Consider the following 23,624-nt stretch of genomic DNA (forward strand, 5'->3'; position numbering starts at 1 on the left):
GGCGCTTGATCGTATATGTAGAGGAATGTGATGTAGGAAGAATATGTAAAATATCACTGGGATCGTCGGAAGGACGGTTGGGGAAACGGGTCGTGCTGTGGCGTCGCCCCACAGGCCACTTCATCAGGTACGCAATAAAATACCCCGACTGTGCAGAGACCTGCGTTTCAATCATTTAGTCTGAAATCAAGGTAAATTGCAAACGGACTAACTGAAAATACCTCTAGATAATCGTGTAATTCTTTATCAAGGGCAAAATCAACTCAAGCTGGAAAAAGTCCATCGCAACATCCATGTGGCATGCTTGCCACTTGGGAAAGACCAATTGGGATAGAACAGTAAAAGAAATACTTTCTATGATGCTTGTGACGAGAGATAATTGCTATTCATAGTATGAGGTTAATAAAAATTATCTGCGGTCGTACAACCGCCTTGCGAACATTTGCGTGATGTCGCCATTTCTTTCTTAGTAATGGTGCTATGTGGAGCGCATATAGACACAAATTTGATATCCAGAGCTCGGAACTACTCAAGACCAAGACGAAGCATCTAGCCTCAAGCTCGACACGAAACGTTGGCATAATTGAAATAATACTATCCGAAATGGTATGCTACTAAGTATCTCATCGAGGCGACTGCACCGTGCCATTTGCTGACCTGTATCTAGGTTCACGCCGACGCCTCCAATTTCGACGAGGGCGTCACCAAGGAGGATGCTTATGAACAGGTTCTCCTCCAGGCAGAAGGCCTCTTCTATGGCCAACGCAACTGGGTATGTGATGGTGTTGGCTGCTTGTGGACGAGAGCTGTTTGCTAACTTGCGTAGGTCTGGTAGGTGACTAGAGTGTCTGGGTCAATACTCTGGGATTCTAATGAAATGCCAGTAACCTCTCCAACGCTGCAGCTCTGCTGTGGCACGCATACCAGTCTTTGCCAGCCCCGAGCAATCGCGTAAACTGGTCCGGTAAGTGTATACGAGAGGATACATGAGTACCTGCGCACTGCGTGTCTAACCAACCTCAGGATTCTACGTGCTGGACCCTTCGGCCACCAAGCCGCAGCTTATTCTGGGCCCTTTCCAAGGCAAGGTTGCCTGCCAAATCATTGCTTTTGGCCGCGGTGTCTGCGGCGTCGCCGCCGAGTCGCAGACGACGCAGCTCGTCCATGACGTGGAGCAGTTCCCGGGTCACATCGCCTGCGACAGCGAGAGCAAGAGCGAAGTCGTGGTGCCGATTGTTGCTGAGAAGGACGGCGAGAAGAAGGTTGTGGCTATTATCGACGTTGACTGTGCTGAGCTGAATGGATTCGACGAGGTAGACAAGAAGAACTTGGAAGAGCTGGCTGAGCTGATTGGGAAGAGCTGTGATTGGTAGCGAGAGAGTGAATAGAGGATAAAGCTCAAGTTATCCGCACAATGGCTTGGTACATCAATGTCATGGCAGGAGAGTCAGGCACGGCTAGGGTAGTGGATTGTACCAATGGTAAAAATAGTAGCAGAGGTCTGTAACTCCGGAGTACATACGTAAGTACAACGGCGGAGCCCGAGGAACATACGTCAGGAGGGGCTGACTTGCATAATGGCTTCGCGGCCGGAAGCTTCAAGATCGAGATGGCGTACATGAAGAGGACGCCCGACTGCTGTATTGTCTGCCACACCTATAAGGCGGTTCCAATAATGTGTCGGAAACAAGAAGCGTGAATGGTGACGAGGAGCCGGGACGCGTGGGCTGATGATTTGGTTGGTTGCGAGAGGTAATCACAACAGGCGCTAATGTAGGCGGTGCCTGATGTTGAGTTAGAGCCTGGGAAGTAAACAAGGCGACAAAGCGACACGAGCATTCCAGCGAGGAGACGAAACCTTAAAAAAGAAAGAAAAAAAAAAGAAAAAGAAAATGAAGAATAAATCTTAGAGAGCCATATCCGTACATAGGTATGGAGCTTGCTCATTGCAGGTCTCCAATACAAGCAAGTCCTTGTCGAGAGATCAAGATGCATCCATCCTTTGAGCTCGGCTCCAGGGGGGTGGCCGGGCGACAGGCCATTTTAGCGGGGCACCGGTCGCCAACGACCGCTATTTTCCCTGTTAGCGCTCCTAATAGCAGCAAGAACATTGGCCTGCTTTTGGTTGTTCAGCTCTTGTCTGCTTGTTCTGCTGGGTCAACCCACAGCGCCCAGCCACCCAGTCAGTCGACCTCGTACTGCGGCCACCATCCGAGATCCCCATTCCCAGCCACATTTATACAAGGGAAGTCGCGCTTTGAAGCCGTTTGGCTACCTGGGTGGTCCATTCGTAAAAGAGCTGAGACAATGCTTTCTCCTGGAACTAGGTTGCTATGGGACCGTTGCTGTCGAAACTACTCCCGATGGCCCTAGAACAATGCCCATAAAGAACAACTGAAATACATAATGCACAGTAGCGCCACACCCACCTTGTCGCTGGAAGCAACCAGCCAACCCAGCCCCCAGCCTCGCTGTGGCACTGCCTGCCCCTGCATTGCTCTAAATCGACGCCAAGGATAACCGAACAGGCATCGCCTTGACAAAACACGCCCAATCCAAGCTCTCTTTGCCCACTTCACTTCCCATCGACTGTTTCGTCCTCGGAACCATTTTTGCATTCTTCTTTTCTTTCTTGCAAACATCCTCTTCTTCTTCTTACTTGATCATTGCTGTTGCTTCTCCTTTTTTCTTGTTCTTGCTCCTTCATAGCTATTTCTCGTCCTCTCGACAACGTTCAACGGATCTGCACAAACGGCCCCGCCGCTCCTCACCGTCCGTCTCTTGCGTCCGAATGTCAAAGTAAACAAACCCGCCTCTCGCCGTCTTCACGCTGTCAACCTACCTGCGGAGCGAGCCATCTTACAGTTCGGTGATTCTCTGGGCACGGAAGTGGAAATACCAGAATTATCCACGTCCTCGCCCCAACACCGTCGCCATCATGGCATCTGCCAGCCGACCGCACTTTACGGGTGCCGCCCATACTGCCGGCATATACGCCGACCTCTCTGTTGACGGCCCAATCATTGGCACCCTCGTTGCTATTGTCGACCGCGCCAAGAACCTCCCCAATCGCAAAACAATTGGCAAGCAGGATCCCTACTGTGCTGCAAGGCTCGGTAAGGAAGCGAAAAAGACGACGACGGACATTCGCGGTGGTCAGACTCCCAAGTGGTAAGCAATCCAACCCGAGTTCCCGGGTGCGACCACCACCCAAACGGGGTGACCCCGCGCAAGCTGCTAACTCGCATATCCTCTAGGGACCAAGAGCTTCGATTTACTGTTCACGATTCTTCCGATTACTATCAGCTCAAAATCTCCATCTTCACCGACGACAAAAGGACCGACCTCGTCGGTGAGGCCTGGATCGACCTTAAAAGCATCATTGTACCTGGCGGCGGGCAAGCGGACGTCTGGCAGAGCTTGTCCTGTAAGGGGAAATACGCCGGCGAGATCCGTCTTGAAATTACATTCTACGACACCCGACCTAAGCCTGAAAAGCCCGTCAAGGCTAAGCAGCCCGCAGCTTCCGACGTTGACTCGGTCCGCCAGCGAACCTCGCCCGTCAAGAGACGCCCCTTGCCTTCTGATCCCGTCACTGGCGAAGCTCCGCCCTCGTCTGTTCCTGTTCCTGCAGGCACAATCGTGCCCTCGAACCCGGAGTACTATGGCCACCAACAAACACCTCCCAGACATGTCAAGCAGTCTTCGCACCCTGCTATGATCCCGAACCAGTCTCCGCTGCAGGCCATGGAGTACAATAACACTACTCCTCAGGGTGCCCGACACCAGCCAGGAGATGGATGTGGCGCCTCACCTGGTGCTACTGCCGCTCTTAGCTACTCGACAACCCCCAGTCGACAACCACACCGCTCTCGAGACCATCACGAGACCCCTCCTCGACAGGCCGATGGTCCTGCCTACGATTTCCAGGACGGCCCGGTTCATTACGGCCAATCGGACCGTCATGAGCTGCATATGGGTGACAGAAACCTCCCATCTCTCGACCTGAGCCAACCTCCGCCGCCGCCGCCAGCACACCGCTCCCGCCACAGCAGCGTTGGTCCAGAGTCTCCTCAAGTATCACCTACAAAGGCTGGCCCTTCAACGCCCATGAGACGCGACGTCTTGAAAAGCGAGGCTCATCGCCACACAGGCTCAACCTCGTCTGCGCGTCTCTCTTACTCACACCAGGACCTGCCGCCGTCCCCTAACAGCCCAGCCAGTCATGGTACTCTCCCCCCCAGACAGCAGTCTTATGATGCCGGCTATGGCAACCGCTCCTTGCATGCCACAGTTGAGGATGTACCAGATTCTCCCACAACACCCGCGAGCACCTCCCACAGAAGTCGACATGATAGTGAACCTCCATTACCGCCCCTGGCCCCCTCCTACCGAAGCAGGCATGATAGCGAACCCCCAGCAGCTGCACCAGTCCCATATAGAAGCAGACACGATAGTGAGCCTCCAGCAGCGCCTGTGGGCTCATATAGGAACAGGCATGATAGTGAGCCTCCCGCCGCTCCCATGAGCCTTTCTTATAGGAACAGACACGGCAGTGAACCTCCAATTGAGCGCGATCCTAGCCCCAACCCCTACCAGAGGCATTCAACCCAGCCGCCGTCGGGCTACCAAAACCAGCGCCCTCGCTACGGTGCTAGCCATGATGATTATGATGACAAGGATTATGACCATGGCTACCATGGCTCGCCGTCTGCTCTGCCAAGCCATGGTTATACTGGAAGCTCTCAGAACACATCGCATCACAGCCACGTCAGGCAAGGCAGCGGGCAACCTCTGCGTGCCCCTACATATGGTATGCCTGCTCCTCCTGCATCCCTTCAGCACACCGTGGACCCTAGGCTGGCCCGCGATCTTGTGGAACGCATCAATGAGGAGAGGCAGTACGACAGTCGCCTCACTGGCCAGTACACATCGCCAGCTCGGGGCCGCCAGAGGAGCGAGCCTCCTCCCAGCTACGGCATACAGTCCCAGACTTACGTGCCACCGTCTCATCACCAAAGGCACGGAAGCTCCATCACCTACTCGGGAGGTCCTCAGGATGTTCAAGCTGTCCAGCACCGTGGCCACGGCAGAAACATCTCTACCAGCCCCGCGCACAGTATTCCTAGAAAGTCGGTCAGCCCGGCACCCCAGGCCCACGAAGAACAGCAAGTTTCTGACGTCCCATTCGGCCCCGACTCCTATGATGCGCTTAACCCTAGCATGGTGTCGTCTCGCTCGTCAAATTCTGCACTATCGGGGCAGGATCGCAAAGATGTGAATGGCAAAATTGTCATGCACGATGGACGCGAAGTCGATCCATCTGACCATTTACCGATGGAATCGTGGGCACCCGAACCCGAGCCTAAGCCTGTTCAAACTGCCCCTTCTGACGACATGCGCCGTTCACCGGGTGGAGCTCAGCCCATGCCATCGTCCGGACGTAGGCAGATGCGCCTTTCGCGAGCTGAGACAGCCCCGATGCCCTCTTATGGATATGACGAGCCTCACACGCCGCCAGCACCGACTGGTGGCCGCACTCGTTTACAGAAGAAGGCTCCGCGCGGCTCCGTTTCGCCTGGTGCACCAAGTCCATTGGCTCCCATACACGCGGAAAACCACCAGGAAAGGCAGAGTACTTACGGCTCCTATGGCTACCAGGGCCATTCGCACCGCGGCTCGTACGATTATCCCAGCGAGAACTACGCACCACCAGAATATGGCAGCGGACCGCCCATCCCAGCCAAGATTCCCCTAATGAGCGGTGCCAATGGCGGATCAGAGTTGTCACTAGCCGAGGAGATGCAACGTATCGACATTGGCAGCGGTAGATCACGCCGTCGGGGAGGCTACTAATCTGTTTTTGAATTTTGCTTCATTTACAACCCATTTTTTGCATCAGCACTTTTATATCATTCATGTACCATATTTGGGGGAAACGTGGTTAAGGGGCGGGGTGTTTTGAACGGCGTAGGGCTTGACATTATGATGCCATCGATATCATGTTCGCAGACGTAGAACGATGTGGAAGATGACAAGTGCATAGATTTAAATGACACGATTTATTTTCATGATCCAAGGTAGACTTATCTTTTGCTAGTCTGTGAGGTGTACCTAGATATCTTTACAATAGTATTGTACAGTACGGAGTTGCGCTAGTCCACGCAAAGCACCACACCTGGCACCCGCCAAAAAGTGGTTCACCGCCAAGCTGGCAGAAAAAAAAAGCTGGGTTCCTTCACTCCAACAACTTTTTATCCTACCACATCATTGTTCTTATATATTTAACGAATTCTATTGACCGAGACGGTGCGACGAATTACAATCCATTCCGACACATCGAAAAATACACCATGGCCGCGCAGGTTGCACCGCTGCCCCAGCTCAAGCTGGCTGCGGGCCCGGCGCCCATGACAGCCGAGCAAAAGTACTGGCGGACCTTTAAGAACCAGCTGCTGATGCCCTCGCCCACGAGCTACCCCGTGACGCACATCTCCTGCGGCAGCGCCGACACCTTCGCCGTGACCACGGGCACGCGGGTGCAGATCTACTCCACGCGGACGCGCAAGCTCCTCAAGACCGTCACGCGGTTCGGCGACGTGGCACGCAGCGGCGACATCCGGCGGGACGGCAAGGTGCTTGTCGCGGGCGACGACACGGGCAAGGTGCAGGTGTTTGACGTCAACTCGCGCGCCATCCTGCGGACGTGGACGCAGCATGCCGGGCAGCCCGTGTGGACGACGCGCTTCCACCCGACGCAGCCGACCACGCTGCTGAGCGCCGGCGACGACAAGACGGTGCGCCTGTGGGACCTGCCGAGCGGCGAGCCCGTGACGACGCTGGCCGGCCACGCCGACTACGTGCGCTGCGCGCGCTTCCTGCCCGGCGCGACCACCTCGGGCATGCTGGTGTCGGGCAGCTACGACGCCACGGTGCGGCTGTGGGACCCGCGCGTGTCGAGCGGCGCGGCCGGCGCGGCCATGACGTTTAGGCACGCCGCGCCGGTCGAGGACGTGCTGCCGCTGCCGGGCGGCACCACGGTGCTGGCGGCCGCGGGCCCCAGCGTCAGCGTGCTCGACCTGGTCGCCGCCCGCCCGCTGCACGTCATCACCAACCACCAGAAGACGGTCACCTCGCTGAGCCTGGCCTCCGGCGGGCGCCGCGTCGTCACCGGCGGCCTCGAGGGCCACGTCAAGGTCTTCGAGACGACGGGCTGGCACGTCGTCAACAGCTTCAAGTACCCGTCGCCCATCCTCGCCGTCGAGGTCATCCCCTCACCCTCCTCCTCGTCATCCGAGGACACGGAATCCGCCCCGTCTGACCGCCACCTCGCCGTCGGCATGCAGTCCGGCGTGCTCTCCCTGCGCACGCGGCTCACCGGCCCTGAGGCGCAACGCGAGCGTGAACGCGAGCGCGAGATGGACGCGCTCGTCGCCGGCCGCGCCGACGCCCTCGACGCCACCAAGGCGCGCCGCAAGCGCCGCGCCGCCGCCCAGAACCGCCTCGACCTCGTCGGCGAGGGCGCCGACGTCGTCATCGCCCACGACGACCCCTCCTCCTCCTCGTCCCGCAAGAAGGAGCGGCCCTGGCAGGCGGACCTCCGCCACGGGCGCCACGCCGCCGCGCTCGACCGCGTCGTCGACCGCTCCGCGCCCGACTACGCGCCGCTCTCCGCGCTCGCCCTGCTGCTCGCCCTGCGCCACCGCGGCGCCGTCCGCGACGCCCTCGAGCGTCGCGACGAGGCCGCTGTCCTGCCGGTGCTCCGCTGGGTCTGCGCGCACGTCTGCGACCCCCGCTACGTCGGCGTCTGCGTCGAGGTCGGCCTGCACCTGCTCGACCTGTACGCCGAGTACGCCGAGGCCTCGCCGGAGCTGGCCGCCGGGTTCCGCACGCTGCATCGGAGGGTCCGCGATGAGGTCGACCGCGCGCAGATCGCGGGCCAGACCGGCGGCATGCTCGACAGCCTGATCCTCGGGTGCGTCTAAGACAGAAGCAGGTGAACGGGCAGATCTCCGTTGGGTTGTTGATGATGTTGTGCTTTTATACTGGTTGCTTTCAAACAACTCAAGCATTGTACCTGGCATGTTTACTTGCCCTTCTTTTTTGGGCTGGCGTTTTTTAGGCGTTTGGCACTGCAAACAAAAGGGCGTTGATAATTTCAATCTGGCTGTCAAACAAGACAAACTTCTGTGGTCTCATGACGATGATGGATATGGTCTTGATAAATGCTATAGATGTATGTACAAGACTTATTAAACACGTTAAAAACACCGCATTTGCGCTTCGCGAACCCTTTCTAATGGAAGAACAAGGCAAACGACATCAGTTGTAACCAGCAGTTGGTGGTTCGGTTCAAACGTCTTCATTCTGATTCTGATGCTTCATCTATATCCCACCTAAAACACAAAAGCATTCAATCCGCCCTTCTTTTATGGATTGATAGAGTAAGAAATTCCAGACCTTTGCACGCACGAAACTTGGGGTATCCTCCAGTGGTATCTTTTCAAGGTCGCCACGCCAGTACGAGGGGAAAAAGTGATAGATAAACACGAAACGCATTGGAGCGAAAATTGGAACAGAGACAAAACTTTGGAATAATACAGCAAAAGGAAAAATCAGGCCAAGCCTGGAAGATGCTATAAGGATATGATCCAAGAGTTGGAGAAAAAATGGCATAACAGGGATATATATATGTATGCGTGCATGGTATACAAAGGAAAGAAAGAAATGCATACAGAAGAAAAAAGGTATATGTAATAAGAATGAGTCAAATGATGACATAAAAGGTAGAAGAATGCTCGCCACGTAAAACGGCCGCTCACCATGGTGCATAAAGAAAGGAATCAAGTTCAAGGTTAACAACACGGCTCATAAGCTTGGAGCCAAAAGAAGGAGAAGAACAAAAAGAAAGAGGTATATCGTCATTGCTCCGTCATCGGCACAGAATGTGTCGCCGTTTCACATTACACACAAAGAGGGTCGGGTAGCGAGCGTCACATGGGAGCTGGCGTCGACCGATCGTTAGGCATCTGTGGCGTTCCCTCGCCTTCGATAGTATTCCTCGGGGGCGGCATGTCCATGCTATCAGAAGACATGCGTGGTGTTGTACTCTGCGCATTGCCCATTGCAGATCCCGTGTTGTTGGTGTTGGTATTGTACGAAGGTTCAATGCCCCAGAAGTCGTTCTGAAGTCCTTCCAGAATGTGCATATCAATTCGTAGCGAGCTCGTAGCCGTAGCCGATTGGCGCAAAAAGGCAATCGTCCTCTGGAACAAATGGCGAAGGAGCTTCTCATCAACATACTGACCCATGATGGGATCTTTGAAAGCGGCGGACAAGACGAGCAAGTTGCCCCATTGGGCGTGCGCGGTGCCGAAAACACTCGTAATGACGGGCCGTTTGTCGCCAAGTCCATGGAAAGCCCTGGTGCTCTCAACAAGTGCCTTAATGGCCTTTTCAGCGAGCTCAAGAATGTGAGGGTCCAAGTCCTGTACATTCTTTGCGTGAGGATCAATGCGAGGGGCTTCGACTTCAGCGCGGAACTCTGACGAGGGCTGCCCTGTGCTCGGATGTTTCTTAGCAAAAGAAAACTGCAACATCTGCCGCAGGAAGGGCCGATATGTCAGGACTTGAGCCCCCCAGTACTTGGCACGGAGTCTTGCGGATAAAATGTCAGAGGCAGGAGGATCGTCTTCTCTAAAGGCGAAACTTGGCGCCACCCATGCCATTGACGAAACCGCAGCGGAGACTAAATCCACATCTTTATATGGTATATCATCTCCTTTGTCTGACTTTGCATCGGACGGCGCGTAAAACATGCGGTGAATACTATTGAGATGTGTTCGCAGGTAAAGCTGACCAAGGTAACTGTCGAGAACTGGCTGGGGAAAGCCCTCGAGCAAGCTCATATTTGGATGCGGAATGTCCATTTCATAGTTCAAGAGGCCTGAAGCTGGGCAAGGGAGTTCAGCAAGTAAATCACTCTCCAGCTGCAGACACGTCCAAAACGCCAACGAAAGTTGGTTATACTTGGTGTCTTGCGCGAGCTTGTTCGTGTTTCTGAGTGTTTTGAGCTTCTCCAAGCTCGGCCGCATAATCACTTGGAGCTTGTGACCGGCTGCATGAATGAATGAAAAGCTCTCCAGCGGTCGCCCAAGTTGGCCATAATAGAGACCAGCAAAGATGTAGGCATAGACGTTTTTCATATTGTTGTAAGATCCGAGATGATTGCCCAGAATGTCTGATGCAAAGACAAAGTATTCAAGGCCTGGGATATTCTCGTAGTTCTTCTTCAGCAGGCCTGAACGAGTATTGCCCCCCAGAGACGAACGGCGACCGTGGCATGGACGTTCCTGTTCACGAGGAGACGCCAAACTTGACGACTGCGAGCGCGTCTCGCTAGGCGGCGAGCCCTTGGGCGATTGAGGGATACCATTGAGATGAAATCTTCCGCGGGGCATTGGATCGCCCACATGAAGGGCATCAGGCACATAGTCTCGATGCAGACAGATCTTGCCAAGCGCCAAAACGGTCAGCACAAGCGCCGTGTGTATCGTTCGATTTGGTCGAGCAATTCTGGTAGTCGGTGATGACGCCGATGAGCTCTCGATACTATCGGGCGGCCCCGGGGATGACCTCTTGCGTTTTGCACCGGGAGGTTCCATTGAACTACTAACAGCCCATGCTGTGCTGGCTTTGCTACTCTGCTTGTTGCCGGCCAGCGGAAATGAGTCGAGAAACTGGCGCACCCATTGATCGAGTATTGGGGGTTGAACGATAGGATGCATGTTAAGCATATTGTCTTTGAAACTTTGGACATATTGCCAAACCTTGGTCTCGGAAAAGTCAGGATTGCCATCAGGACCGAGAACTCCGCTTCTATAATCGACTTGATCAAGTGGGCTAAGGCCACCCATGTGACCCCAGTCTGCTGCTTCTGTTATTGTTGATGGTGACGGAGAGTCGGATGAGTCGTCTGGTATGTCGACACTTTGCTGATCAGGTTCGCGTTCGCGCTGCCTGCGCGACATTCTGTTGTCCTCGCCACGCCCAAACAAAATTAACGAACCTCGGTTTTGTTCTTGGCTGATAGGGTATTCTCCTACATAACTTATACCTTCGCGCTCGCAATGGTGCTTCGTCAGTGCTCGAATGGATGGCCAGTAAAGCAGGAGACCAGCTAGTGTTGTATGGTTTGGAGGGATGGCCGGCTCGCCGGGGGGGATCGGGCGACCAGGCTCGGCCTCGACTTCGTCCTCGGGTAAGGTACCTTGATCGGCAGCTGTAGCAGCAGCAGGGTCTTGCACTTGGTAGTTGACGATTGCCTCCCCATTGATCGGCGTACCCTCAATTTTGCACCGATCCTCCACAGCCAGGTCCAGGTTGGCAGCGGCGTCACTTTTGGGTGAAACAGACGTTTCGATTTTTGTGAGGCGTTCACTCATCCGGGCGAAATGCTCAGCAAGGGTGTTCAGTTGGTTTTGCATCATGTTAATGCCATCGAGAATATCCGATTGAGTTTTGTCGGCGCTGCAATTCAAAGGTCAGTATTGAGGGGAAGAACGTATGAGGCCGGACAAAACTGACACTTTCGGTGGCGGGTCGCGATATTTGCACTCGGTACCTCTGTCCCTGCATGTTTTGCATGGTCTTAATTCGTCACATTTCGCTTTCAGTTGACGGCACGAGTCACAAGCCTAGTTTGAAGAATTAGCCGTGTTCAAAGGGCTAGGGAGAAGGATCACAATCATACCTGCGAGGCTCTCGTATTCTTCTTCTTCACCGGTTGCACACTTGAAGACGTATACATCCCACCACCATACATGGACTGATCCCCAGGCGTGTAAGTGGGCTGCCCTTGAGGTTCGTATGATTGTGGAGGTTGCATGGATGGTGAAGGCCCGCTGTGATGACGATACGACGAAGGCGTTGGAGGAAGCTGCGGTGTAGATTCATAATTCACATGACGCGGCGGCTCAGAGGAATAGGAATGGGAATGCGGAGGAGGGGCAGAGTGATGCGAAGCAGAGCTATGGCCGGTGTCAATAGCATGGCTGCCTGATGTCGGGCGACGGCTGTCATCGGGACCTTCTCGCTTTATGAGGGAATCTCGGGAGGAATAGGGAGGATAGTGCGGCTGGGCCGGCGAGTGAGGCGGCGGCGGCTGCGATTGAGACTGAGAGTGGCGATAGTGGTCGTGCATAGGAGCGAGGGCGTCCTGGTCGTGATGGCGGCGGTCGATGTCAGGATGGTGTAAGATGCCATGCCCAGAGGCAGAAGGAGGATGACTGGGTGAGATGTCGGCGTGCCGGGGCGGGTAGGACTGATATCCGGGAGCAGCGGAGGATGGATGTTGAGAATGGGAGGGCGGAGGCAGGTGAACCGCGGAGTGCGGGAGCGGTAACGTGGTTGGCTGCTGCGAGGTGGTACTAGACCAGGACATACGAGCCCGTTTGCTTTCGCGAGGGAGATCCATCTTTGTGTATTGTGAACAGGGCCAGAGACACACAGGCTCATAGCCGTGGGTGAGTCGAGTGGCAAAGCTAGGACCAAGCGAGGCAGGGAGCCATGGACGGGAGCCGAGACGACACGACGGGAAGAACCAAGCCGGGTATCGCGATGTCGCGGCCTTGGGGGAGGAGTCTATGGGAGCAGGAGAAGGCTGATCAAAGGTGTGGTCTCCCAGCCTGGCTGGCCGACATGGGGTTGGGCGACGACGTGGCTTGGGGCGCTGTCAGTAGCTACTGACCAGAGAAGCAAAGGCTCTCTGCTGGCAGAGGAGCAGTGGCGTATGTAGTACGATGATTTGTGTGTGACACGGCAGGGAAGCGATGAAGATGAGCGATGAACTGGGACGCGCCGACAGGAAGCGCAGTAGGAGGACGCAGCGCAACGCGGACAAAGACGAATGAGAAGGGCGCAGGCGACGCTAATGTTAGAAGCGGTGAATCGACCGAGACGGGAAACGATTCCAGATCAGCAAGAGAGAAAATCCCGAGGCGCTCGTGGTTGGAGTTGAAGGTCGAGGAGGACGAGAAGCGCAAAGCAGAGCGGCGGCGTGTGGGGCGTGTCGCGGAGAGACAGGGCCAAACAAAGCTTGCCTTTTGCGGGCTGAAGAGCAGGAGCGGTACCACACTCCAGAGGGACGGACAGGGATAATGTCGGGTCGGGTTGAGGTGGCGAGTGATGGGCCGTGTATGGGAAAGGCGGCGCGCAGGAGGTTGCGATGCGGCGTACGGGTGTTTGCGCCAGCGGCCGCAGGGACGGAGGAGAAGCGGCGGTACTTGTATGGGTGGTAGCAGCAGCAACGGTGTAGGTGGGCTGCAGGGCCAGCGGGTGTGTTGGGCATGAATATGCACGAGAGAACAGAGCCGAAGGGGGGTGGAGGGGAGGAGGGGATGGCCGAGAGGGATCGAGAGGGAGGTGAAGCAGGCCAGACAGAGCGACGCGGCGGGCGACAGCAGCGAGCAAGGAACGGCGGCGAGCCAGGGCTAACTACCTATTTACCCGCAAGGAGGGACTGGGCAGGCAGGGTAGGTACCCTTTTACTGGCGGGCGTTAGCCAGGCGGCGTTGGAGACGGCGAAGAGAGGGAGAAGGAGGCTGATGACGGGGGGTCGTAACGGAGCCAAAGCAGATCTGTGATGGACCGGGCGCGCGCGCGAGATGGGACAGAAGACGGCAAACGGGTAGGTAGGTCTGCAGGCCAACTGCCTAGGTGGTAGAAGCGAGCAAGGAGGAGTTGTGTGAGATGCATGTACAATGCAATGCCGTGCGTGGCTGAAAATGTGGTCGCGGGAGACTTGTGCTTGTGTTGGGTGGGCGCTGGCGCTCGGCGCAAAGAGAGCTGCAAGTCTTGCCATGTACAATGTACAGCGTACAATGTAAATGTACCTCAAATGGGAAAACAATGCTCAAGTCGGTATCCGTACCTGGATACCTGCCTAGTACCTATTCCGTAAAGTGTACGGATGGATGATCGCGCGCTGCTTGGAAGCAGATGTCTGGTAGCCGATACCGTCTGACTGAGTCTGTCCGTCTGCGGTGGCTCGTGGCGGCGGCGGCGGCGACAAAAGACGGTAAAGCTGCCGTGAGGTATTCACTTATCGCTCATCAACAAGAGCGCCAAGGCGCAACGCAAAGACGCAAAGACCCAGACACTTGACCCGAGGACCCAAGAAGGACCCAAGGCTGCGGGTACTAGCTCCTTTACAGTGTGGGCCAGCTCCCAGCTCTGAATGCGCACATGAGCTGTCCTGGTACTTTTCTGTCTCGTTGTGTCTCGTTTTTTTCCTTCTGGTCACAGTGCGGGACGGGCTAACAAGCCCAATTGCCTGGCTGGGCAAGGGTGCGTGCCTGCGGACAAGGGGGGGTGATGCATGGGCCGCGCTCCGTCGCCAAGTCGGTATGCATGGGCATGGTTGCTAGCTTGTAATGAGTCGATGGTCAAGAATGGGGTAAGGAGGGGCGAGCTAGCAGCCAGGCAAATACTAATTAGTTGAAGTCCCGTCATTGTTGCGAGGTCAAGTGGTGCTCACTCTGGAGTTGCAGTGGTGGTGGTGGTGGTGTGGTGCGGGACGAGTTCCAATGGAAGACGGATCAGCAAATAACTAGTTAGATGGCTGGTCTGCAGGAGGATGGACTGGCAATCGCATCTCGGCGCGTCGGGGAGGACGCGGATGGGAGGATAGGGCGATAGGGATCAAGTGAGGTTGCAGGTAGACGAAAGTGAAGCTGATGACGCGAGTGTTCTTTGCGTATGCGGTGTTTGCTGTGGTGTTGTTCTGCAAACGGAGAGCCCGTTTTGTACACACTGGAAGTTGGTACCTGAGGAAGGTAAGGTACTACCTCCCGCTTCTAAAGTTACCTGCCTGCGTATGAGCTACTAAAACTATGTACCTTAGACAGCTCTGTATGCAAAACACAATCACACAGGCAAAGACGGCGAGACTCCATCGCCAAGTCGTAAACTTTGGCAAAAGCCCATCAAGCATCAATCTCGAGGTGGCTCGCTCCTCCATACTCATCTCTTACCTTGCGCCACTTGAGTCTTTCCGTAAATAATACTGAGCGCAGCCTCCCACCCCTTTGGCGCCTCTTTTCCGTTCATTTCTTTGGCATCCACAGGATTGCCCTCTCCCCTCTTTTTATTTTACTTGTTGTCAAACGCGGCTTTTTTGCGCAGGTTTCAATTACGAGCAAATTGATTAACGATTTGCCCTTGCCTTTCTCGTCTGTGCCCAATGTTTCTCTTCAGCGTCGATTGTCAGGCTGCATGTACTGAGGTAGTCAGGTTGTCACGGCGCGTGGCCAACTCGCGGGGCTGTTGCAATAAGTTGTACGGTAATTATAAGAGCAGGGATTTCATTGGCTAAACGAACCAAACATGCAGCTCTTTGCTGGCGCAAACGAGGCGAGGAGATTGCTGCAAGATACTTCTCTACCTTGTGGTACCTGTTTCGGAAGCATCCACTCGCTTCCTGCACCGCATCCGTGACTTCACCCGCAGGTACTCGTGGTAGGTAGCTATTACAATTGTAGCCACAAACACTCGCCTCGTCACCTCCATTACCACATTGCCACATCACCACATTACACATTATCACATCTTCACCTAAGATGTACTGAAGACCTTGGGCGCAAACCTCCTCCTGCAGCTCCTCGCGGGAGTTATGCCGCCCCAAATCATATCTTGACGATCAGCATCATTCTCTCTAGACCAATCTGCTTCGGAATCCACCCATATGCAGCCCGCTACCACCCCCCGCAGCCGTCTCTTGTTCTCATGCTTCTCATGACGCCTCTCTCTCCGCCTCCCTCTTGTTCATGACCATCTGGACCAGCCCGGAATTTAAGCTGCTGGTGCTGCTGCCGCTGCTGCTGCAGGTCTACTCTCCCACCCTGGCTAATTAGTGTTCTGTGGCGCACATCTTTCTTCCCCAGGCCCAGCTCGGTAAATAGCCCGCAAACCCGCCCGCTACGGACCGGAGCGAGGCGAGCCCGCGAGGGGCGGCAAGATGGTGGTGGTGGGTGTCATCATCAAGAGCCCACCGCAGAGCTCCCTGCTGTGGCGTCGCAACCAAGCCGAAACTACCTGGGTAAAACACGAACGACGCAATACTTGTAAAGTGCCTTGTCCTATCCCTTGCCAGCCGACCATGTTACTGATAAGCCGCTTGATTCTCCCAACTGCGAATTCCACCAAGGTCTTGGTGTTTGGCGTCCCTGGATCACTCGCCTCAGCAGCTAACCGACTGAAGAATAGAATGAAAAATGCCTTCTCGGAGACCATGCTGCATGGTGGACTAAAATAGATGCAACGGCGAGACATTTATAGGTTTTTTTTTTTTTTAGAAAGGGGTTGGGTGTCACCAACGCTCTGCAGGAATAAAAAGAAGAAAAAAAGAGGGAAAAGGACAGAAAGCCCCCTTATATTTGCTGACGGCATGAAGGAAAATAGAACACTTTGATAAATCTATGAAAGAGCATTTATTTTTCTTAATGATCAGTTGCACTCATCGAATGACTCGGGTTCTTCAACAAAGTTTGGGAAACTGGAATGCAACATTGATGCCAATCTACGCATTGGACCGCGAACTCTGACTGCGGAGTACTCCATCTACCGAATAAAGTCTACCAAGGCCGCGCTACGCGGGGTTATTATCGGCTGGTGCTTTACCAAGCAACTACCCGGTAACAACACACTCAACATGTTTCGCTGGCCCCCGTGCAGTTACACGCGATGTATGTCTCGCCCACTGTGGTGGGAGACATGCTGCTTTACTCGGCCCGTTGACTCGCCTAACGCTGTTCGGCTGGTTACCGGCCGGCTGGGTGACCAGGGAACCAATGCCTCCAGGACGAGATCTCACCTCGAAATCGACAGCGCATCCATCAACCACCAACCAGTACCCGTAAAGCAACAACTATTCGTGGATGGATATATTGGCAGATTAACCATTCTGTGTACCATTTCACCAAGCTGACCAGTTACGCCAAACCGGGCTATCCGTTAGCACCAAGGGGGCGCTTACCACATCTCCGGGTCCAAGTGCAACATTCCCTGACACAGAGAACTGCTGGGAGGGCGCACCAACCTACGGAGTAACTACTGTAGTTACTGGTAACGCACGGAACTCGGAAATCCACAGTTAATTTATTCGCACCTTGCCGATGTTCCCATCCTCGTTTGTTGAACCCTCCACGCCAGGAAAGGCTGAATATTGCTCCGTTACTCCGTAGGAGTAATTCGTACCTTGACCAGAGTTCTTTCCCCTAAGCGAACAAGAAAGAACTCTTTAATAAAACCAGATCCGGGTTGAGTCCAGCCACAACTTCCATTCCCGCGACTCGACCGCCGGAACGCTAGCATCCGAGCACTATGTCTCTCAACACTCCCCAGCGTGGCTGGGTTCCTGCACGGATGACGTTCCCCCTCGTCGCTTGTCCGCACTTGGAGATCTGCCGAGTCCCACAAACAGGCTGGGCTCTGTTGAATACCCGCAGGAGAACTGCCATGATATTCAGCCCGCGTTTCTAGAATGGCGTCTCAGTGCGCCCCTTATACCGAAGTTGCGCAAAGCCCTGATAGAGGCCGCAAACTCTGGCCTAGTAATTCAATATACCGGATCACAGTACGGATATTTTCAAAGGCTTATTCGGACCGTCTTTGGTAAATGCCAAGTTAAAGGAGGGTGATCTGCAATACCGCTTACTTCGTGACAACTTTGCCTTCCGGATTCAACTGAGTAAAGAGTAGATTTTCTTCCCCAGCTAGATGTGATACAAAAGTACAACTTACACAGACAATCTGCAGTTTGACCTCGATTACAGATGTATCTTGTTATCACACATGCCAATACTCGCAACTCCGTAGAGAAGAAGGGAATGTCCTGACGGCAAATACAGAATATGCTCATTAAGCTTAACTATCGGCAGCGCTACCAAGGCCTCGATCTGTATCCGCATATGCTAACTAGGTCAGCCAAGCTTGTATTTTTTTTTTGGCGAGCAATAGCGACGGCCATGTGAATATATCTATGCAGATTACTAGCTAACGGCTTCAGCTCATGCAAGGATTGGTCTTACCCTGCCTGGTCAACAAGACAGACGAATCCGTACTACATAGCTCGAGCTTCTCATGCACCTGAATAGCGCGAATAAAGGCTGAGTGACGACTGTCAAGCCCTGAGAATTAGCAGGTCGCCCGTGGAACAACGCCCGTCCGTCTGCAGCCAGACTGGCATAACAACATAAACCTAGAGAGAGGATCAAGTCGTGATCGCCCGGAACGCCCTCCCCGACGAACAGACGAAGGGGCGCAATGCGGGTTAGAAGAAGCATAAAAACAGGATGAACTATGCAGTAGATTGACATGAACCTTGCGGATATGTACCCCGTACAATTTGATTCGTAGTCCTACTGCGACGGCTAATTTGATGCAGATGTATCCGTGTATCATCACTTCATGGCAACGGTCCCAAGACAACGCCTTCGATATCTTCCTCCACAGACAGTAATAGTCAGCCAGTAGGATGTCTCAGACAGTTTCCCCCGCGGCTGATCTGTCACTTGATAATCTGTAGTCCTACCTATTTACTGATAAAGCGCAGCTCGCGAGGCTAGGTCGACCGGCTCTCCAATGGTCGCTATAATTTCGGATTGCCTCTTTCGAGACAAATGCAACAGCTGGCAACAGCCCGTAAGGTATTCAAATGTATTTACTCCGTATACATGCTGCACTTATCCTTGCCATTGGTCAAGCGTTGGTGGTTCCCACCGTCATTCTGTCACAACTCGAAAAATTATTTTGCGACCTATAATTCCCGCAAGACACAGCCCGGCGCTATTTTTTCTTTTCCTTTCTTTTCTCTTTTCGCAATTGGTTGGTCGCTCGACCGTTGGAGCGGACAGAATCCCCCAAAAGGAATTATTCATTTGTCGCGGGAAAACTTCGTGCTGTCGTGTTTCATTTTTGTTCGCCGGCGCGCCGTTTGATATCAAAAGCAAATATCGCGATCGTGTCTTTCTATGGCTACTGAACACATCGTATGGACTTGCCTCGTGAGATGAGACGACGTTTATTCAAAACCGAGGCACCAAACTATGGGACCTTGCTCACCGAAAAATGCGGCTTCGTAATAGCGAAAAGCAATTACACATGTCTTGGGGAGGGTTTGCTGGCTGCTCGTTGTGCGAGGTGATATCGACGACGAAAAGTAGCCCCCCAGCACGAAATGCATGCGTACCAGACAGCCCGCCCCCACGCCCGCAATGAACTTGTTCCTGGCGGGTAAGTGGACAGAATATGAATTAAGAGTCAGAAGCAGCATATGGAAAAAGGAGAGAAATGAAAAAAAGAGGCGGGGGGTTACTAGCACATTGTTGTAGAACGCCGACCGTTAGGCTACTGGAGGCTGAGACTGTGTGATTACTAGAGTTGAATCGCAAAGCGGTGGGAAGTACTGCCCAGAAAACCCAATCTCATCCGTTGCGGCAAGATCGCACGGAAAGTCGTTGCCGGATTAGCGGAGATTTGTAGTAATAACACTTCGTCGTCCAGGCACATGACGTTGAGCATATGTAGGATGTCATACCAGGTCCGGAGAAGTGGACATTGCCAATACAAATAAGCGAATTGCCAACTTGTCTTTGTTTTTCACCTGCGGAGAATCTAGACAATGGTCCCCCTGGACGGACCTCCTTGTATCCGTACGCTCACCAGCAAAGAAGACCTATCGATACATAGTGAGCCCGAATAGGAGTAGAGCGAAGCTACTATCCGTATTCTGTATCCTTTACCATCTCTGTACCATCTTGCCTCTGTCTCTTGATACATCTGGGCGTCTGCGAGTAATACCGTTCATTTAACCCAAGTAGCAAGGCGAAAACGCTGCCGTTGCGACTGCACAGACCAAGTACATTGGCCGCTTGAGGACGGCTGCTTGAACCCTTTGCCCGCTTTAATGAGCGGTCAGGAGAGATTTCTCTGCAGTCGAGTGGCTGTGGACGATCTTGACCGAAGACTCATGCTTCACGAACCACCGACCATGGCGGGCCTTGTCGCAACCTGGACTGGTGGGGTAGCATGCAAGGGCATCGTAGAATTTTCCTGGAATGAGTTCAAGAAGGCCCGTGAAGTGCATTAGCTCCCAGTTTTGTGCTCACTTTTTTGGGGATGCGTTCCTCGGCGTGACGGAAGCTTGTTGGTCGATAAGGCGGTGACTATGCGTATCGGCCATCTTCGTACTACCCGATTGCAAAGGTTGCGAATGAGGCAGTGAAATGCGAGCGCTTGGTAAGTTACTAATTGATCTCTTTGAGCCGTCTCTTTTCTGTCCAAAGTACTCAGTGCGTTGACAAGATGTTTTCCAGGGAGTCGTATTTGCATTATCGAAATTTGGCTCCGCCGCATTCCCCTTTTTTTGGCCTAAAACATCCAAGAAGCATTGGCCATTGGCCTTTTGTGAGCCCAGGGTGGCTGGTAGGACTCAAATGACCCCTCCTCCGGGTTGGTCGTTCTCCTGTACAGGCTTGACACCCCTCCCCTGCCGTTTCTCTTTAGGACGTCTTTAATCTCCGGTGCAGAGGATCCGAAACGGACTTCGTTACACCGCTTGTCCGCAGCGTTGAATCTGTAGGAGAGCGGCTGGAGACTTTCGCGATTGGCTGATTAGAATCGTAGCCTCGGGGTAGCTAGCAGGGCTCATATTGTGCAGCGAGCAGACGACTTCACGAGGCGCTGGATTGCATTCAGCTTGGGCATTGCTCGCGGCAGTCATTTCGTCTTCTCACCGCCGTATCATCATTTTCCTCTGGGCTTGGTTGGTTCTTCGTTGGGCCTGTATTGTAGCAACACCTCGCATGTTGAGTAGGTTGCGAGGTAAGGTGGCAACTTCGCCAAGTTCTACTTCAAAGTCGGGGAACGAAATGCAAGCTTAAGGTTTCCTGAAAAAAGAGATCAAGACTTTGGCCGTTTCTTGCTGCCGACCCTGCGGCGTTTGGATGCCCTCTCGGCTTGGGAGTCACGCGGGAAACCCTCCAGTGGCCCGACGGTGTCGTCGATAGTGTGCCTGTTTCGGAGTTGCAAAGGCTCCTTGTCTTTGTCCTCCTCCGGCTCGACGCCCTCTGTGAAAACCATGTCGCCCCTCTTGCCCAAGATCTCGCGGCCGGCTTCCTCGAGCAGGATGCCAAACGCAAGCAACGCGGTCTCATCCATGCTAGCCTCGTCGACATTGTAGTTGAGCGAGGTGGCGCTGCTGCGGCGTCGCATACTCTTGTAAAACCTCCCCGAGTAGTCGTGGACGGCTTTAAGCAAGTCGCTTTCCGGCAACACGCCGCGGCCTGCGCGTGGAAGGTCCCTCTCGTGCGCGTAGTAGATGTCGTGCTCAGCATAGCGCTGGGGTGCATCCTTGCGACGGAAGAGGACCTCGTCTGGCCTATACTTGGTCTCGCGCAGAGAGTACTTGGCGGTAAGGGTAGATTTGCTGCTCTCGCCTGTGGCTAGGGTGCTGCGAGATGAGAGCCGGCCTAGGCGACGTTAGCATTCGGAATGGGCACGCTGCAGTCTTGAGTACAAGGCTCACCAGCGACAGCATCGTAAACAGTGGCAATGCGACGTTTGTTTCGGTTCGTTTCAGCTTGTTGTAAGTCGTCCAGCGGATCACTGACAGACTCTGCGGCAGAGGAGTCGAAATTGGGCGTTTGCTGGCGGCTCGAATGGCCGTCCTCCGAGTCCATCGTTATTGCCCGCCGAAAGTCAACAGAGAGGTGGAATTTGAAGCATGGATCGGTTATTTGTGATTTTTTTCACAGTATGTAGCCTGCATTTTGTGCGCCGACTGCCAGTGAAAAGGTAGTTGAGGAGGCAAGTTCTCAGTCCGAGGAATCGTGGCGATTGTAACCATCAGAGCCATGACCCACTATATTCATTTCAGAGGTGCATGCCTTACTATTCAGTGATCGCGCCTGGTCAGCTCGCCCTTGCAAACAAACTTTGCTTATCTCATCGAGCATCCGGAAACACGACAGCAAATTCGACAGCCGTTGCTGTCGCATGAATCAAATGAATGCAGACTCGTATCCTCGCACGTGAGACTGGTGATCTCAAGCCCCAGGACTTTGCACGCAGCCTCGCCAGCGACCTGATCCGCACATTTGCGCCCGCACCGCAACACCGTTTCAATGGCGAGATCCTGACGTCGCAAGGCTCGGCCAGAGGCGGCCCCTCCTCCGTGACCGAGGAGCGAGCGCACAACACCCGCGCGCACGGTGCCGGCGTCACCGCCCTCGACGTCGACAAGTTCGACGGGCGCCTAATGATATCTGGCGGCGCCGACGGCTCCGTCAAGATCTGGGATCTCGAGAGCGCGTCGAGCCCTCACACGCTGTACACCTTCCAGCCAACGTTGACGATTGCGCGCTCAACGCAAGATGCGCGTAGCAGCGGCAACAGGGGCCACAGTCACGGCGTCACGCACCTGGCCTTTTACCCGTTCGATTCTGGCGCGTTCCTCTCTAGCTCGTTCGACAAGACGCTGAAGCTTTGGTCGACGCCGCGCGCGGCCTTGTCGGCCGAATTTCCGCTGAACGCCACGATTTACTCGCATGCGACGAGTCCCGTGGCCGATCACCTTCTCGTTGCGTGCGCTACGCAGCATTCCAACGTGCGACTGGTCGACCTCAAGTCCGGCGCCGCCGTTCAGGCGCTCGTGGCACACGGAGGGCCGGTTCTCAGCACCGCCTGGAGCCCGCGGCAAGAGCATATCCTCGCCAGCGGGCATGCCGATGGCAAAGTGCGCATATGGGACATTCGCCGCGCGGGAGGTGCTGTCGCTCAGCTTGACCAGGAAGACTCTCTTGGGGTGGTGCATCGCTTCACCCTCGCAACGGCGAATGGTGCGGACTGGGACCGTCAACCGCACTACCGTGCGTCATCTCAGGCTCACGACGAAGCTGTAAATGCAATCAAATGGTCGGACGATGGCAGGTACATTGTCACGGCCGGCTTGGACCGCAAGATCCGCGTTTGGGACGCCGATACGGGCGCAAATACCCTTGCTAGTTTTGGGTCGGTTATCCAGAATCAGCACCCCAAGACGGCAAGTATGCTCCTGTCACCATCGGGTCTTTGCAGCAAAGGTGATGCTCTCATCTGGGCTAACGACCAGGAGATGCTGGTGCTGAACATGCACGACGGTACCGTCATCACGCGCCTACGTAGCCCTGGCATGACGAATCCTGTTGGTCCGCGCAGCGCCGAGATTGGCCGAAATAGGATCACGACCATGGCTTGGCGAGGTGCCGGGGGAAGCGGCTATCGCACACTTGGCCCGGTCATGGGTGGCGCGCAGTCGCTGGGGACAATCTACAGTGCTCACTTGGATGGACGCATCCGTACGTGGATGGTGACCATCCCTGGCCCTGACGATGTTGACGATATTGAAGAGATGGATGAAGATGAGGAGGTGCGGAGTCGTAAACGCAAAGCAGTAGATGATGCATACAAAAGCCTCATGGGAAAGAAGATTACTTTCACATGACTTGGAAGCACAGCATCCTGGCTAGAAAAGTAGTGAAAATTACACCCCAAACTCCAACCCGCTATGTGCATTGTAGATAAAAATG

The 23,624-nt window shown here is 54.4% G+C and overlaps 6 protein-coding genes across 6 annotated transcripts; 4 read left to right on the forward strand and 2 right to left on the reverse strand.

Annotated features, from left to right (window-relative positions):
- Positions 1-603: 603 nt before the first annotated feature.
- Positions 604-1,373, forward strand: ISF_05773 (GAF domain nucleotide-binding protein; the record flags this gene model as incomplete). Its single annotated transcript, XM_018849378.1, has 5 exons — positions 604-606; positions 668-772; positions 836-846; positions 885-964; positions 1,024-1,373. 5 exons carry the CDS (start codon positions 604-606, stop codon positions 1,371-1,373), a joined length of 549 nt encoding a protein of 182 aa, XP_018703405.1.
- Positions 1,374-2,938: 1,565 nt separating this feature from the next.
- ISF_05774 (C2 calcium/lipid-binding domain, CaLB) lies at positions 2,939-5,856 on the forward strand (the record flags this gene model as incomplete). Its single annotated transcript, XM_018849379.1, has 2 exons — positions 2,939-3,171; positions 3,258-5,856. The coding sequence occupies 2 exons, from the start codon at positions 2,939-2,941 to the stop codon at positions 5,854-5,856; spliced, it is 2,832 nt and encodes a 943-aa protein (XP_018703406.1).
- A 497-nt stretch (positions 5,857-6,353) lies between these two features.
- ISF_05775 (WD40/YVTN repeat-like-containing domain protein) lies at positions 6,354-7,985 on the forward strand (the record flags this gene model as incomplete). The annotated part of the gene is made up of 1 exon (XM_018849380.1): positions 6,354-7,985. One exon carries the CDS (start codon positions 6,354-6,356, stop codon positions 7,983-7,985), a length of 1,632 nt encoding a protein of 543 aa, XP_018703407.1.
- Positions 7,986-8,993: 1,008 nt separating this feature from the next.
- On the reverse strand, positions 8,994-11,646 carry ISF_05776 (hypothetical protein; the record flags this gene model as incomplete). The annotated part of the gene is made up of 3 exons (XM_018849381.1): positions 8,994-9,559; positions 11,117-11,529; positions 11,624-11,646. The coding sequence occupies 3 exons, from the start codon at positions 11,644-11,646 to the stop codon at positions 8,994-8,996; spliced, it is 1,002 nt and encodes a 333-aa protein (XP_018703408.1).
- Positions 11,647-20,958: 9,312 nt separating this feature from the next.
- ISF_05777 (hypothetical protein) lies at positions 20,959-21,737 on the reverse strand (the record flags this gene model as incomplete). Its single annotated transcript, XM_018849382.1, has 2 exons — positions 20,959-21,527; positions 21,584-21,737. 2 exons carry the CDS (start codon positions 21,735-21,737, stop codon positions 20,959-20,961), a joined length of 723 nt encoding a protein of 240 aa, XP_018703409.1.
- A 329-nt stretch (positions 21,738-22,066) lies between these two features.
- On the forward strand, positions 22,067-23,539 carry ISF_05778 (DNA excision repair protein ERCC-8; the record flags this gene model as incomplete). The annotated part of the gene is made up of 1 exon (XM_018849383.1): positions 22,067-23,539. One exon carries the CDS (start codon positions 22,067-22,069, stop codon positions 23,537-23,539), a length of 1,473 nt encoding a protein of 490 aa, XP_018703410.1.
- Positions 23,540-23,624: the final 85 nt, after the last annotated feature.

Source organism: Cordyceps fumosorosea (assembly GCF_001636725.1).
Source record: "Cordyceps fumosorosea ARSEF 2679 chromosome Unknown scaffold_14, whole genome shotgun sequence".
Lineage (NCBI taxonomy): Eukaryota > Fungi > Ascomycota > Sordariomycetes > Hypocreales > Cordycipitaceae > Cordyceps > Cordyceps fumosorosea.